Source organism: Myotis daubentonii, chromosome 18 (genome assembly GCF_963259705.1).
Source record: "Myotis daubentonii chromosome 18, mMyoDau2.1, whole genome shotgun sequence".
Taxonomy (NCBI): Eukaryota; Metazoa; Chordata; class Mammalia; order Chiroptera; family Vespertilionidae; genus Myotis; species Myotis daubentonii.
In genome coordinates, this window is record NC_081857.1 from 38,602,122 (window position 1) to 38,618,977 (window position 16,856).

General features: G+C 64.0%; 1 protein-coding gene across 4 annotated transcripts; it reads right to left on the minus strand.

Annotated features, from left to right (window-relative positions):
- Positions 1–2,902: 2,902 nt before the first annotated feature.
- AMPD2 (adenosine monophosphate deaminase 2) lies at positions 2,903–15,504 on the minus strand. Of its 4 annotated transcripts, none has more exons than XM_059673621.1 (18): positions 15,130–15,504; positions 10,392–10,522; positions 10,080–10,210; positions 9,316–9,384; positions 9,117–9,228; positions 8,715–8,961; positions 8,352–8,493; positions 8,144–8,233; positions 7,855–7,984; positions 7,521–7,715; positions 7,309–7,440; positions 6,945–7,108; positions 6,554–6,680; positions 6,304–6,467; positions 5,946–6,066; positions 5,541–5,714; positions 5,272–5,382; positions 2,903–5,173 (listed from the first exon to the last, which is right to left on the minus strand). In XM_059673621.1, the coding sequence occupies exons 1-18, from the start codon at positions 15,137–15,139 to the stop codon at positions 4,964–4,966; spliced, it is 2,460 nt and encodes an 819-aa protein (XP_059529604.1). In that variant the 5' UTR covers positions 15,140–15,504; the 3' UTR covers positions 2,903–4,963. The 4 variants fall into 4 exon arrangements, with proteins under 4 accessions (XP_059529604.1, XP_059529602.1, XP_059529603.1 ...); XM_059673619.1 differs by lacking the exon at positions 15,130–15,504 and adding an exon at positions 14,183–14,446; XM_059673620.1 differs by lacking the exon at positions 15,130–15,504 and adding an exon at positions 14,183–14,443 and having other exon boundaries at positions 8,715–8,901.
- Between the last annotated feature and the right edge of the window lie 1,352 nt (positions 15,505–16,856).

Consider the following 16,856-nt stretch of genomic DNA (forward strand, 5'->3'; position numbering starts at 1 on the left):
TGTGACTTAACAGGGCTGTGTCTGCTCAGAGGGCCACCTTTTCCTAACTCACACAAAGGCGGCACGCCGATGAGCATCAGTCTTGGGTTTATACATGACCCAGGTGCCCACGCAGCCCGGCCAGGTACCTGTGCACAAAGACAGGATGTGGCAGGGCGGGAAGGAGAGAGCCACGCATCTGGATGCTTCACAGTGGGGGCTCCAGCACCCAAGACACACAGGATACCTAGGCATGAACACCTACACCACCACCCCCAACAGCACTGAGGCGCTCGGGCAGCTCTGTGGGCACGGAGCCTTGTTCAGCTACCGGACAGGCCAGGGACGGAGCAGGGGTGTCTGTGGCTTGATCTGATGTATATGGGCCTGTAGGATGCCGCCAAGACCTCCCAGCTGGGAGAACCAGTACATCGGTGATCACGCAGCTGCACGTGCCCCCTTAGGCTGCAGGTGCCCAGGGCCCCAGGGCCAGGCCGTCACCTACATTAGGCAGGTGTGCACTGACAACAGCCTCCCGGTGATCAGGGACCGAACGCCAGCCCGAACTCTGCTTGCCAAGCTGTGCTCCCCAGCCCTAGGGTGGTTGGGGCAAAGGCACAAGATTAGGGTTAGGGATAGGGACAGAGGTAGGTTTAGGGCTAGGGGTAGGGTTAGGGCACTTGTTCTAATTCCCCGCTCCCAAGCCACTGCTGGGGGCCTTTGGGGAAATCCTGTGCTTGGAGTTTTGATTCCCTGATGTAGGCTTGAAAGTAGCATCTCCTGTGAGTGGGTCGGAGGGGGTCAGTTTCACTGCCAGGTCTTCGCTGGCTGCGGTGACAGATGATGGCTGTGGCCTGCAGGACCGCCTCCTCCCCCCGCAGCCAGTGAGCAGTCTCCATCCGCAGCTTGACCTCTGCTAATCCGTTTACCCACTGAGGCCCAGGGAGAACCGCAAAGGAGCTTCCCCTCCTCTCCTCCCCGCCACCTCTGCCCGCACAGGCCTGTCCCCAAATCCTCCCTGACTCTGGGCTGTGAGCAGAGCAGCAGCCGGCATTGGGCCCCATGAGGGTGGGGGAGGGGGGAGATGGAGACAGCAAGGAAATAGGACCAGTGGGAGTGGGGTCGACCCACGCGGAGGCAAGAGATTTTCCGGAAACAGGAGCAGTTGACGGGCCTCTGAAATACCAGAGAACACAGAGAACTGGCCTTGGAAGGAGAGACCAGTGGGGACCATCGGAGACTCGGGAGGGCGGGCAGGAGCAGGGGAGCAGTCTGGTAAGGACAAAGAGGCCAGGAGAGTGCACATGACTTTATTAGACGGTTCTTCAGGTTCACCCCTCACCAGTGGGTGGTGCTATACACGGGGTGGCCCTGCTCTCCCAGCAGAAGAGAACATGCTGGTTATTGGTCCTGCAGGCCACCCAGGACTGACACCGGCAGCCTGTTGGCAGATTTCGGCTCTCTTCCCTTTGACGAGACCAAAAGGCCTGTCATCTCAGTGGGTGGCGCTCACTGCATCTCCGATGATGTGGGATTCGGATCTCCCAGACAGCGTGGTCTTTCAAGAGTCTGGGGTTTGCCGGTCCTCCAGAGCCGCACGCCTGTGCGTCCGCTTGGAATCTGGGGTCCAGTGGACTTAGATTTGAACCCTAGCTCTGCATACAAGGCTGGAAATGGGCTGCACTCTCTCCTTTGCACAGCACCCCAAACCTGGGAAGTCGAGGAGAGGGGGCTTGCCCCGGGAAACGCTCAGGTTTCAAATCCAGGTCAGCTTCTTCTCTAACTGGAGCCAGAACCTCCAGCCACACGAGGGTTGCACAGACCCCTGCCTAGGCACTCTGAACCTGCCCAACGTTGGGGAGGCAGGCGGGAGAAAGGGGCCGGCTAGACCACAGGCGGAGCTGATGGCCGGGCCATTTTCAGCCCTCCACAGACCTCACCCCGGATGCCCCACGGCCCCACCCTCCTTGGAATAGAACTTAAAATGCACCCACATTCCCTCATCAAATAGAACTCTTTTTGGCTTTCAATGTGCAAGGGCTTTTATGAATTTGCTTTTGAAATTACTTGACGATGAGTAACTCATTTAGTTTACCATTGGCTAGGATTTATTTTTCTTTTTTGGCCTTATGATTTCTCTTCAATCATCCTGCATAGTCTGGAACTTTTGCCAAAAACCCAATTTACAAATTGTTTTCAAATATAATGACATTTCTGTGGATACCGAACTTAACAAAGATTAAAGTTGACGTGCAGCTCAGCGTTCGGAAGGCATTTAAACACTTATCAATTGTGACACTGTCCTTTTCATATTTTGCAGCCCCCAGTTTTTCTTTCAGGTCTTCACCATTTCCCAGGCCTTTGATGTACGCCCTGCCCCCTGGAGGCACAGAGAGGGAAAGTAACTTGCCTCAGGGCACACAGCCAGAAGGCAGTGTGTGGCTCGGGAGTGAAGTCACTCACAGCATTGGGCCTTAGTTGTTCTCAACCAAGAGCTATGATGGCAAGGGATGGTGAAGCTCACCGTAGGCCAGTGAACAGGAATTAAGATTTATATAAATACTTTAATGAAATATGGAAAGATCTGTTAAAGTATTAGAAAACCACAAAATTATACATAGATCTCAACTCAAAAATACCTTCTTTAAAAATAACTGAAAGATATGTATAAATATATTTTAAAACGTAGATTGCAGGCATGCAGATGATCAGCTAATATTTGTTGCTATTAAGTCAACCAGTGGGCTTTTTGCTGTTGTTGTTCCAATTTTTGTATATTTTCCAAATTTCTGGGATGAAAATTATTTCCTTTCCAAGTAGGAAAAAGTATTAAGGCCTGACTGTTTTAAAAATATTTTCTCTCAATAAATGTTTGAAAGAGATTTCAAAGAACCAAAAAAATCCAGAAGCAAGTTGTTTAAAAAAAAAAAAAGTGGGGAGCTTGCAAAGAAACGCTTGGAATTGGTAGTGTTCTCAGGGCTGGGTCTCCGCACACACGAGAAGACTGTACAGAGGACGAGAAAATGGCATGAAGGCTTCTATCACATGACAAACCCAGTGAGTAAACATGGAGTCCTTGCTGTCCTGATGCTGGCACACGAAGCAGGCAATTCTTCCTTCCAAGGAACCTTCTAGAAAGATCCTCCAATCCTGCTCCCTTGTTTTGCAAAGAGAAGACCGAGCACGTTGTTATTAAAGGGATGGAACGCCTTGGAAAGGAGCCCCCCTCAGCCTGGAACAGCAGCGTCCTTCAGGCAGAGGGGACCCAGCGTGGGGTGGAGGAGCCTGGGTGCTGAGCTCCCCGGGCCTCCAGTACCGGTTCTACCACAGGCCACTTGCACCTGCTGTTTCCCCAACAGAAATGAGCCGGAGCTGTCCAGCCTCTAGCTCCTCAGCCAGCCCTGACGCGGCGACAGGAAACCGACACGAGCCTTCTGGAGACTGGAGGACCTGGGTCTTGGCCAGGAGCAGGCCTGGCCTCCAGGGGCCCTCCGGAGGCAAGGGCACGAGGAGAGCTTCTGCCGGGGACACTGGGCGAGTGTCATGCCAGGAGGTGGCTGGCACAGATGCCGCAGGCTGGGCCAAGCAAGCTGACAAGAGGGGAGGAGGAAGCCAGCTTTCACCAGGCCTTCAATTACTCGGATCGCGCTGTTCTCGGGCTAATTGCTTCCGAAACAGCCAGCCCGTCATCCGCCCCAATCAGCAGCAGGGACAGACTTCTCGGCGCCAACCTGGGACCCTGCCCGGCACAGGGCACACTCACTTCCCTCCCTGCAGGTGCTCCAGATGTTGTGTGTTAAACACGGGACAGAAGCCGAGCTGGTTCACTTTCCACGCTGCACCTTTCGCTCGCTGAATGGGGATGGGATTGGAGGGTGGGGCCTGGAAGTGGCATTTTAAACAAGCTCCCCTAGGTCTGCTTGTCAGTGCACAGGCCCACATCTCCCGGGCGGTGCCCTGGGGCTGCAGCAGATGGGCAGTGTCCCCTTCAGAGGGGCCAGGCTGGACGAGGCCTGCGATAGCAGGCGGGTCCCCCCACGGGCCTCTTCTCCCTCCCAGTTTCCGTGTGCACAAGCACACCCATCGGCCAGGCCCCGTCGCTCCCCTAAGAATCCCGTCCTTCCCTCCAGTGCTCCTGGCTTGACCTCAGCCACGGACCCGGCTGCCCCTCTCCCCACAGAGACCCCACCTGCCTCTTTACTTAAATACTCTTTATTTCTCATGCACTAGGTGGGACGGGATTGTACGAAACACTGCATTTCACAGCGAAGGCCTCAGTCCACACAACAGCACAGGGGACCAGCCAGGACTCAGGTCTGGTCAGAACTCTAGGGACATTGGAGAGGCCACCCCCAGGGCTGGTGGCAGATCCAGGGGCCTCCAGCGGCACTGGCCCCACACATGGCCCAGGAAGCGGACAGCAGAGCACAGGGCCCGGGAGAAGGACGGAGAAGGCTGCCGGGCACCGACTGGGCAGAGGCGGTGGTCCCACGCCGCCAGGCCCAAGCCCAGGATGCCAGGGCTCCGCCTGCTCTCCGCCCAGAGCTAACTAACCCCCGCCCGAGCCCCCAGGCCCGGCAGCCCCGTGCCCACAGCAGATGTGCACAGGCCCCACCTTGGACTTCAGCCACGTAAACAAGACGGGGGCTCAACTCCACCCCCGGCCAAAGCTCAGACTTGCCCAGGCAGGACTCCAAAGGCCGGAGGGGCCAGCCCCCCACAACCAGCCCTAGCCAGGCTTCGGAGGATCTTGGAACAGGGCCTCCAATAGGGCGGCCCTCAAACTTGGGCCATGGGGTGCCACCTGAGCCAAGAAAGGGCGGAGCGCATCCTGGGCCTTGCTTCCGGGGGAGGCACGGAGACAGAGGACGGAGACATGCAGGGCAACAGAGGAGAACGAACACATGCAGAGGCCACGACAGGTGGGGGGGTCCGAGGACAAAACATGGTCAAGGCGCTGGGACGCGGGCACCCGTGGCCGGGCTCACTGGGGCCCCGGGCTCATGGTGAGGCCCGGCTCCTCCGGGATGGTCTCCAGCATCTCACTCTGCACGGCCTGCGTGATGAGCGCCAGCTCCTGGCACAGGGTCTCGTGCCGGTAGCCCACGCGGATGTCGGGCACGTTGGTGCGGCGGATGTCGTTGCCCTCGGGGCCCTCTTTGGTGTAGTTGGGTCCCAGCCAGTGGCTCTTCACCTGCAGGGGGAGGGGGGAGCGGCAGCTGCAGCCGGCTCTGGGGGGCCATGCCCCAGGACCCTGGGACTTCCCAGCGGAGGCGGGGAGGGGGGTGGTACCTTGTGGGAGAAGCCGCTCATGAGCACGCTGTTGCGGGCCAGCTCACACATGTCGCAGGAGCTGAGCTTCCACACCTGGGTGGCGATGCTGTATTCCTCCATCAGCGGCTCCTGCACAGGCAGGCTCCCTCAGATCGGTGGCCCCAGGCCCTGCGGCGCCAGCCCTCCCCTGGAACTCGCCCTGGCCTGCTGCGCTCCCCCAGCAGGGGGCAGCACCAGCCCTGAGAGCCCAGAGCTGGGTGTCCCTGCCTGCGGCCCTGGGGTCTGACCTTGGTGAAGTGGAACTGCAGGGGGTCGTCGGTGGACAGTGAGACCATGAGGCCGCGGGACAGGTACTCGGGCAGCGGGTTGCGGTGGTAGCTGAGGAAGAGGCTGTTGTTGCTCAGCGGCGACATGGCGATGCCAATCTGGGCCAGGTAGTACAGGTACTGCAGGACGGGGGCCTGGGCGACAGGGAGCGAGGCCGGTCAGGTGCCTCGGGGCTGGGGGGCACCAGGTTCTGGGGACACAGGCTGCAGGCGTGTTGGGGGAGTCCTGGTGGAGCCTGGTCAGTGGAGGGTCAGTTACTGCCAGGATCCAGGCTGGGGCCTCAGTGCGGAGGCTGCGGAGGGGAGGGGGCCCAAAGGGTCGGGGAAGGGGGCCCCCTGGGAGGGAGGCTGGGGTGCAGCCCGGACCTTGCGCAGCAGCAGCCCGTGCGAGATGTTCTCGGCCAGCATGAAGGCGGACACCAGGTGGTGGATGGGCCCGGCCTCCCCGCAGTGCGGCCGCAGCACAAACGTGTGGAAGCCCCTCTGCCTGGGGGCATGAGGACAGAGTCAGCTCCCGGCTCCCTGCGCCCCAGCTCGCTGGGCTCCCAGCCCCCACCCGAGACCGAGGGCCTGGGACCAGGGGCTAGATTCCTGCTGCTGGGCGACAGCCATGGAGCCCCGAGGGCAGGGAGGCAGCCGCAGGTCCGTGTGTGGGCCTAGAGGTGGGTCAGCGTTCGAGGGGTGAGCGGGGGGGGGGGGGGGGGGGAGGCCCCGCGGAGCGCACCTGCGCAGGTGGTTCAGCGTGGCCATGTTGGCGAAGGTGTAGTACAGGTAGTAGGCGTAGGGCGGGTTGTCCTCCTCCACCCACGCCTCGGGGAGGGGGCTCTCCAGGTTGAAGACGTGGTTCTCGGGCTTGGACTCGTCATCCACGCTGTCAAAGCCGTCCACCTGGCACGGGACCCCGGGGTCAGGCCCGAGCTGCCCCAGGCCTGGGCAGGCCATCCCCCCCGACACCCAGCCGTGCGCCCCCTCACATGCTCCAAGAAGAGGTGCAGCTCCGGGTGGCTGGCGGGGTGCACGGTGGCCTCGAACAGCGGCAGGAAGATGTTCTCCAGCATCTCCTGGAAGTTGGCCAGCTGGCCCTTCGTACGGTAAACGTCACTGCAGGCGAGACGGGCGCACAGGGGCGGGCAGGACAGGTCAGGTGAGGCACCAGCAGCCAGGAAGGGCCGGAGCCCGGCCCGAGACCACAGAAGCACATGTGGACCTACGGGGTGGGCTGGGCTGGGCAGACCGTGAACAGACGCAGGAAGGGCCTCCTACTGAGAGGGCCCAGCAGGGACAGGAGACCGTCCGCCATCCCAGGAGGCAGGCCCTCGCCCTTGGTCTCTGCCCCATCTTCCCGCCCACTTCCAAGGCACTCACAAGAGACGGGGCACCTGCACGAGCCAGCGCACGTTGGGGGAGTGCACGCGGTGCGTGACGGCCCAGCGTGCCAGCTTGTCCCACTCGTCCCTCGAGCGCCCGTAGATGGAGAGCCGCAGCTCCGCGTTCTGGTATTTGCTCTCCTCCAGGTCCGACATCACCTCCTAGAGACACGCGTGGGGCAGCTGTCACACTCGGGCTTCCAGGTGCCCCGTCCGTACCCACTACCACGTGTGCTCACTCAGGCCTCCTCAAGCCCCCGACCCACCCGCCTCACCCACCGGAAGCACCAGATACCCAGGCTCTCACTCAGGCAGGGGGAGGGCCGCCCGCATGGCTGGGCCCTTGCAGCCAAGAGCCTCACCTTGATGATGTGAGCAAAGTACTTCCCAGAAACCCTGTTATCCGTCTTGATGAAGATCTCTCGGAGGACAGACTCCCCGATGGGGTTGTATTTGGCATTGAACTTGTCAAAGCGATGGAAGGTATTCCTGTCCTGGGGGAGACGGGCAGGTCACCCCTGGCCCCTCGCCTGCATGCCGCCCCGGCCCCCCGGCCCCCGCCGCTGGGACAGACCGCGTGCATGTCGAGGGTGTCCACGCTCAGGTCGTAGGCCGTGAGGTTCATGCTCTGGAAGACCTCGCGCAGCGTCTGCTCGCGGCCCTGCTCCACGTGCACGATCTCCTCCAGGTGCCGCTTCATCGCCCGCTTGATGAAGCGCAGCAGGTGCTTCTGGTTCATGCAGGACGAGGCGTGGATGTGCGTGTCCACCTGGGGGGAGCGGGGGCTGCTGGGTCGGGGAGGCCGGGAGGGCCGAGGGCCCGGCGGCGGGCTGGGACGGCCTCTCCTACCTGGTACTGGACGGGGGGAGGCTGGGCAGAGCGCGGGCCCGGCCCCAGTGAGGACCCACCTTTCGGATGTTGTAGAAATCTCGGTGCGGCACCTTCTTCTGGGCGGCCAGCTCCTTCATCTCGTTGAGCAGCACGTGCATCTGGAACTTGGAGCTGAGGTACTGCAGCCGGCGGTAGCAGAACGACTTTCTGCAGGATGGGGGGGCGGAGGGGGGGCGGCTCAGGGCCTGCGGGGGGGCACCTGGGAGGGTGCAGGGCAGAGGCTGCCAAGGGGGCAGCACACGGCAGGAGTCTAGGACTCGGCGACAGGTGTCGGGGCAGGGCTGGGAGGGGACCGCGGGGACTCACATGGGGCCGTTGATAATCAGGGCCATCAGCACATTGACGTCAGCCACAAACTCCTGCAGGTCAGGGTACGGCAGCTCCACCTCTGAGCACCTGGCACGTGGGGGGAGCTTGGGTGAGGAGAGCAAGCCAAGCGGGCCCGGCAGGCGCCCCCAGCCAATGCAGCGCCCCCCCCCACCCCGTTTCCCCAGCCCTCCCCACCCCCTCTTACTGTTCATCAGGCTCCCTGCGGGTGTAGACGTGCACCACGCCCCGCACCATGCGCAGGCCCAGGCCCAGGTCCCCAGGCATGGTGCTCGGCTCACAGTGCTCGTACGGGTGCTGCTCCAGCGCCGGGGGGTGCACCGGGGCATCTGGGGAAGGGGGAGAATAGAGTCAGGGCCACCACGCACCGCCCAGCCCAGGGGCCCGCAGAGGGGAGATGGCAAGGCCCCAGCAGGATGGATCCCGCCCCTGCCTCCGCCCCCATGCCGAGAGGCTGGGTGTGGGAAGGAGCAAGGGGGGCAGAGGTTCCTGGGCTCTGAGCTCAGGGAGCTGGGGACACCAGGGCCCTGGGCAGGGTTGGGGGTCCCACCGGCGGACACAGGGGTGTCGGGGCCCGGCTCGTAGGTCCGCGTCTCCAGAGGCTTCTCCGCCAGCTGCTGCAGGTGCCGGCGGGTGGTGGGGCAGAAGCTTTGCAGCGCCAGCGCCATGTACTTCTCCCGGATGAAGAGCGCCCGCACCACGCTCTTGGCCGCGTCCAGCAGGTCTGTGAAGGGCACCTGCAGACCAGGACGTGCGGGCACTGCCCTCCGGCTCACACCCGCCAGGCTCACTCCCACCTGTTCCCGGAGGCCTGACCTTGAAACGCGGAGCCCTTGCTGCTCCTCCCAGACCTTCCGCCCCTGCAGCTTCCGGAGAGAGAAGCACCCTCTCTAGCCTCACCCCCAGCTCCCCAAACTGCGGGAGCCCCTGGCCCCCAGCCCGGCCCACTCACCCCGCACTTCTCCTCCCCGGAGATGGAGACGCGCTGGAATTCCCGCTCCAGCACCGCGTCGCGCTCCCGCAGGCCCCAGTCTCCCTGCCCCTCAGCCTGCTCCTTGTAGAGCCTGCGGGGAGGGCGACAGGAAGGGGCTGGAGCAGCAGTGGGACAGGCCCAGCCACTGCCCCGTGCGCCCGCCCTCTGCCCTCCTCACTGGAGGTCCGTTTCACTGTCCGTCTTCAGGAAGTCTTGCTTGGCCCGAAGCAGGATGTCCGGCTCCAGCCTGGAGGCGAGGGGTGAGAGGTCAGGTGACGGCCCTGGCTCCGGGTCCCTGCCCCGCGAGGTGCTGCACGTGCTGTCCGGGCCCCAGGTTGGGACAAGAACGCACACCCACCCAGTTAGGCACCGACTTCCAGGCCACGCTGATGGCAGAAGGCAGACCAGCACCCGCAGCCTGACCCCAAGGCCTGTGCTTCACCCCACAGCCCTGTGCTGCCTCCCCGTGGGCCCCAAACGGGGACGGAGTGGGAGAGGGACAGAGAGGGAGCTCAGAGAGCATGCCCCCCAAACACACACAGCTGCCTGGCTGCGTCCCCCCCCCCCCCCCCACACACACACAGCTGCCTGGCTGCGTCCTCCCCCCAAACACACAGCTTCCTGCCTGCGCCCCCGCCACACACACACACACACACAGCTGCCTGGCTGAGCCCCCCTACACACACACACACACACACACACACAGCTTCCTGCCTGTGCCCCCGCCACACACACACACACACACACACACACACACACACACACCGCTGCCTGGCTGAGCCCCCGCCACACACACACACACACACACACACACACACACACACACCGCTGCCTGGCTGAGCCCCCGCCACACACACACACACACACACACCTGCCTGGCTGAGCGCCCCCCCCCCCGCCCCGCCCCGGGCTGCCTGCCTGCAGGGCTGGGCCCCGGCTCACTTGACATCCTGGCTGATCTGCCGCTCCAGGCGCTGCCTCCGCTCCTCCAGCTGCTCGATGGGGCTCTCCTCGGGGAACTCGTAGGGGGCGCTGCGGAGCTCGCTCTCAGCCAGGGAGCGACTGAACAGCTCCTGGCGGCAGGAAGGACGGATCAGCGAGGCCTGGCCCTCAGCCTGGGGCCCTCCCTGGCAGAGTCTGGGAGGGGGTGAGGGTGGCAGGAGCCAGGGTACCAGGAAGAGGCTAGGGGCCACGGCACAGCCCAGCCTGGGGACAGCGTGGGGGACAGAGGGTGAGGTGCCAGGCAGATGATACCTCGGCTATCTCCTTGCATTTGCCATCCATAGACGTGCGCAGGTCCAGCGGGAAGTGCTTGAGGCAGGGGGCGGGGCCTGGCAGGGACCGGGCAGACTGCAGCGGAGGGGCCCCCAGCCCACCCCGAGCCTCTGTGGAGACAGGACACCAGGGTCACGGGGTGCAGGGCAGCACCGGGGCGCACTGGAAGCCCGGGGCCAGCCTCACGCCCCAGTGTCAGAGGCCGAGGAGCGGGTGAGCCTGCGTGAGGCTCCCAAAGGACCTCACCTTCCTTCGAGCACGGGGACCCCTCACCCACCCAAGTCTGCCCCTAGACCAAGTGATTCATTCTCTCCAGGAATCAGAATCTAGTCCTAGACTAGGGGCCATGAGAACCTCCCCATGAACCTCCTACAGACAGGCACAAGTGTGTCTGCACACACACATGCACACACGCGTGCACACGCCCAGCAGCTCAGAAGGACCTGGGGGCCAACATGGCGATCCCCAGCCCGCAGCTCCCAGGGCCGAGGTGGGGATCAGACCTGCCTCTGGATGGCACGTCCTCTCGGAGGGCAGGGCCCACACCCGATGTCCCGGACCTACGGAGCCGCCACTCAGCTCCCACCTGGGACCAGCCCTCCAGGGAAGAGGAGGTGCAGGCGGTTGGACCTGGTTGCAGCAGGAACCCTACTGCCTCCCCGGAGGCCTGCCCTCTCCCCCAGGACCCCAGGGCTGCCAAGAGGAGGCCTGGCCCCGCCTGCCCCTCCCACTGCTGGCTGCCCCTCTAAAGGGAGCTGCCACAAACAGTCTGCGCCACTCCGAGGCCGGGATCTGGGCGGGAGGCCCCGGGAAGGGCCTGGAAGAGAGAGCCAGAGAGCAGGGTCTCTCCCCGAGGCAGAACTCAGCTGCACACGAGGAGGCTACAAGGAAGGCCTCGAGCTGCTGGTCCAGAGGGGCTGCCCAGCTCCCAGCCCACCCCGGCCCACTTCCTGGGCTCCCCAGCCCCACCCTCCCAGCAGGAAGCTCTCCACACCCAAGTGGCTCCCCCAGCCCAGGGGCGTCCTCTCCGGCACTCCCCTCCCCCCTGCCCGGTGGCTGAGGGACAGCCTGGAGGCTCTGCCCAGGTAGAGCGCCTTCCCGTCTCCAGGCCCCTCCCCGATGCCCCAGAGTCCCAGGACTGGACAAAGGGAAGAGGAGGTGCCTGCCCCCACTCAGCCTCACGCCTGCCTGGGTCCTACCTGCAGAGTCCAGGCCGGGCAGGCAGCAGCCCTGCGCCCCGTGCCGGCCTGTTTGCTGAGGGGCCAGCAGCCCTGTGCCCCTTGCCGGCCTGTTTGCTGAGTGGAGCTGCAGCCAGTCCCCCAGGACGGCTCAGGGGCCGGCATGGGCTGTACCAAGTGCAGCTGCAGGCAGGGGAGACCCTGGGATGCCCGTGAGCAGGGGCTGGGGAGCTCAGGGGAGCCCAAGAATCAAGGGAAGGAGCATCATCAAAGTTTGGGGCTAAGAGGAACCTTAGAACCAAACAGGCCCTTCACAGGGCCCAGCCCAAAGTGGGGCCCCCAAGGGGAGGAGCACGGTGGGCTGATACGGGCAGGAGAGGCTGGCAGGGAGGGGCCAAGCCTCCTTAAAATGCACTGCCCTGGGGTAGAGTGAGTGAGTGGGTGGGACCTGGCTGCCCCAAGGAAGGGGGGCGGGGGGAGACAGGGGGCAAGCAGCCTCCATCTCCACACCCAGCCTCCTCTGCCCAGTGGCCGTTTTCCTAACCACTGTCCTCTGGGGCCCAGCTATGGGGTCCCTCGGGGGGGACAGGCCTGGCCTGGGGAAGGAGCGGCTGCCGGGGAAGCAGCTCGGTCCAGGCAGGAAAGTCGCTGAGCCTCCCCGATGCCCAGCGGACCTCCGAGACCTCCGACCCCCTGTGCCAAGCCTACTGTTGGGGACAACTGCCCAGGACGGGAGAGAGGGTTGGGAGGTTAGGGGGTTAGGATTTGGAGAACCTGAGTCTGGCTGTTCCCGCTTATTCACAAGTCTCTACCTCCCGCAGGCTTGCAGTCCTGTCTATGAGGGGGTGATAAGCGGGTCACGTCCTGCCAGCCACAGCTGCCATAAGGCTCGCAGAGATACGCTGCACCCTGATCTGCGATTAGGAACCCCTGGGACCCTCCAAACACATCCCACACGCAGTCCACCCACTGGGGAGGGTGGGGGTTCTTGGGCCCAGCGCAGGCCAAGGCAACCGAGCAGTGAATGACAGCAGGGGACACACTTGCCAGGGGTGGAGATGGGGGGGAGTGGTGAGAGGGGGAGAGACATTATCTCTAACTTGGAAGGGGGCAGGGCAGGAAGAGGAGGGAAGACAGGCACCTATCCCGCCCCCAGATGTAAGAGCCGAAGGTCCTTGCCTGCCCACAAACTCTGACCCTACACAGCTCCCCACTTCTAACCCCTCCAGGGAGGCCAACCACAGGCCTGGGCGTGGTCTGTGAGGGGTCAGCAGAGTGAGTCACAGGCGCCAATCTCACCCTCCTCTCCTGGCGGGGTGGCCCAGGCCTCCACAGAAATGCTGGGGGTAACCAGGACCGGTTCCTGCCAGGCCACCACCGCACAGGGCGGCCGGGGTGCACTGGGGGTGACAGACAGTGACCTCCGCACTCCCTTCTCCCAGCGTCTGAGCCACGGCACCATATGTCTCACATACCCTCTCATGGGGCTGGGGGTCAACCAAAAGCCAGCCACTCCACCAACTCCAAGAGTCTTGGCATCCCGCCCACCCTCTTAGCTGGGAGGCCCTCACTCACTGCAAGGACTGCCTCCGTGGGCAGAAAGGTGCCAGAGGCTTTGACCTACACGTAGCAGATGCTCCCCCGTGTGACCACCCCAGGGTATACAGACCCCCCCCCCCCAGGGTCACCCTCCGATTGCAGAGAGCTGAACACAGAGAACACAGACCCTCAGGACAGACTGGGCCAGCATCCTCCGTGTCTAAGGAAACACGGAAGGTGGATGGCCAGGCTACAGGTACAGACAGCTGCTGGGGGAGGGGGCGGGGGCTGGCTTGACCTGCTCACAAAGTGGGGGTGGTCTTTCCTTAGCCACAAGGCCTGGGGGCAGCAAAGAGCAGGCAGGTATCCCTCAGCAAGCACAGCCCAGGCAGCCCCACCACTGCCTGCTCCAAATGGTGCAGAGACGCCTACCAGAGCGGGAGCCGAACCAAAGGGTGCGGAGCGCAGCGGTTGGGCAACAGCCGGCCTGAGCCCCCCACGGCCGGGCCCAAGGACACCCCACACTTCTGAGGAAGCTCACAAGACGGACCAAGAATGAGCACACGACCAACGATCCATACCGTGGGGCCCCAGCCCTGGGACTCCCGGCAGCAATGTGTGTGCCCTAACGCCAGCCCCCCAGAGAGGGGGGGCTGAGAGCTGGGGTCCTGGGAAGAGGGCCAAGCCTCAGGAAGACAGCCTGAGCCTGCCTGGCAAAGGCCCAGCCGCCAGCAGCTTGGCCAGTCCACACCCCCGCCCCCTCCGCTCACACACTCCACATGCAAACAGTCCCAGCACTGTCCATGCTGACACGTGTGCAAATACACCTCTTGCTGCACCCACACCCACTCCCTGCAGAGTCCGGCGTCCCTGGCACGGGAACCGGCGGCCCTCCACCCCACCTCTCCCCACACTCCGCCCACGCCAGCTGGGGCTGAGGACAAGGCGCATCCCCGCAGAGAGGGTGCAGGGGGGCCTCCTCCCTCCGAGGGGCCAGTGGCCGGGCGCGAGGTGGTGGAGCGGGCCGGCGCCGGGGCCAGGATGCGCACTCACCTGGCCCTGCAGGGGCGGCCTGCGGGTTGGCACGCTTCCTGAAGGGATATCTGGCCTTGGGTTTGCCCGGGCCGGATGGATAGGATGCCATGGCTCTGGCCGCGGTGATGGCGGGGGAGTCAGAGCCGCACCAGCTGGGCCAGCCTCGGCCACATCCAACCCCTTCCTCCGCCCCGCCCCCAGCGGGAGTGACTGAGGCAGGAAGCCGCGGCCCCGCCGGCGGAAGAGGCCCCGGCCACGATTCCTCGTGTTGTCTAGGCAACCTCCGCAGGGGGGCCGGCATCCCGCCCGCGATCCCGCCTCCCGCCTCCCCCCTCCGCTCCCCTCCCCTCCCCTCCTCATCCCTGGGGTGACGTGGGCCCGGGGTGTGGAGGTGAGAACACGACCGGGAAGGGCCGGCCCCCAGCACGCCGCCAACCCCCTCCGGAGCCCGCGTCCCCGGCCAGGGCGCCGGGGCCAGGACTCAAAGTCCAGCGAGCTGGTCCAGCCCGCCTGGGAGAGAAAGAATTAAAAATAAACAAGAACCCAGTCCGCGCTCAGAGCGCATCTGGCTCAGGGCAGGCGCGGTCCGGAACCCGCAGCCCTCCGGGCCAGAGTCCCGGGTTTTCCTTCTCTCCCTGAACCCCAGCCCCGGGGCCGCCAGCTCGGGGAGGAAGGGGTAGAACCCAGAACCCGGGTCCGGTGGGGAGGGGCCGTCCTGGGGAAATTCCACTGCCCGGCCCCGCCACCTTCTGGAAGGGGGGAGGCGGGGGCGGGCTCCCGGGCGCCTGGGAAGGAGACGCGGTATCTCCCCTCGTTCTCCCTCCGTCTCTGCGCACCAGGCTCGGCGCTCCGGGCTGGCCCCGCGGGGCGCTGGCCGCCTTCCCCGGGTCCCCATCCTCGCGTCGCCCCGGCCCCTGCACGGCTCCATCCCGGAGACCCTCCCCCCAGCACCGACACACACTCACCCGAGGCCATGCTGCCGCGCCCGGAGCGGACCCGGAGGCCGCCAGCCGGGGTCTGCACCGCCGGGAAGCGCGGGTCGCGAGGGAGGGGACGGCAGCTGGAGCCCAGTCGCTCCAGGAGCCCCGGCCCTGGCACCGAGATGGGGGCAGGAAGGCTGGTCTTTCAAAATTGCCAGCTGGCAGGGGGCGGACCCGGGCGGCTGCACTGGCTGGGAGACCCCCGGCCCCGCAGCAGAGGCGGGCCGGCCACGTGCTCCCGGCGGGGCGGGGCGGGCTCTCTGGGTGTCCGGGGGGCGGCCCCCCGCAGCGGCCCGCCGGGGACTGACGCAACAGGTGCGACCCCACCGACACCCGGCCCGCGCCGTCCCGCGTCCCCGCAGCCCCGGCCCCGCCCCCGCGCGGCCGGCCCCGCCCCCGCCATCGGCTCCGCTCCCGGCACCACGTGGGCTGCGGCTCCGCCGTCCGCCCCGCGGGGCTCAGTGCGAGTTCCGTGCGTCAGCTCCGCGCCGCGCACCGGGATGGAGCAATCGCACGACCTCGCTCGAGGCGCGATGGCACCAAGTCCACACCCAGCGCCAGACGGGCCTCCCTCCGGTGCCGGGGCCCGCGGCGAGCAGGAGCCCTGCCCCCGGCGTTCTCACCGGTGTCTGTTTTCTCCTGGCAGGCGGAGGCGGGCAGGGTGTGCCTGCGTCCTGGCTCCCCTTCCCACATTTGGTTCTATATTTGTAGGTTACGAGCTGGGCTGTGTGGCCAGCACGCCTGGGCTCCATTCCGGACTCCCCCGCCTGCTTCCTGGCCGCCTTCGGGAAAGTCACTTAACTTAGCTGAACTATTTTCGTCTGTAGAGCGAGTGGAAGAGACCCCGCTTTCCAGGCTGGTGGGTGGGATAAACGAGCTGATGTGAGCGCCTGGCACAGGGCCTGGCCTGCAGTTACTACCCCGTAATATTTGTGTTTTATGGCTTTGGCCTTGGCGTTGGTTCCCTGTTAACACTCGCACGGGTTGATTCACCTCGCAGCCCACAAGCAAGTAGACTTGGGCTGTTTGGGGGACTACAGACACCCCCCCTCCCAACCAGCACCCTCACTCCCAAGTGGCCCAGAGTCCTACCTAAAGGGACTTGCTGGGGAATTCCCCAGGATGTCACTGGGCGTAATTAAGTGTATTAGAGGCAATTCATCTTTTTCCGATTTCTCCACCTTGTGGGAGCCCTTTGCCCCCCACACCCAGTTGTAATAAATCTGCTTGTCCAGCTCCTCCCAGTTCTCACCACCCCCACAGCCAATTCCTTCCCAAACTCTGCCGCCCCCATCTCTCTGCAGGCTGCAGGCTGGACACTGAACCTAGCCTACCTGCATCTGGCCTCACTTCCGCTGACCCCTGCCTACTGCTCCCCACGCTGGACAAACGGAAAAAAAACAAAGTCCTCAGTACACATGGGGGAGAAAGCTCACCTCACAAAGAATCAATACGACTAAAAATAGGACCAGGAGAGAGCACTCACCCACTGAATCAGGAAAGGTTAAGGGGGGAAGTCCTGACATAGGCAAGAGTAGTCAGTGAGCTGAGAGACACACATACACTGCTGGGGGCATAAACATTGACGGAATCTTCTGAAAGCCATATCGTAATGTAAGATCAAGAACCTTTTAAAAATTCATTTATTTGACCCAGTAATCTCCTTTTCCAGGGGATTGTGCTTCTAAAAAGAGCTGCCAGTGCCTGGCCGG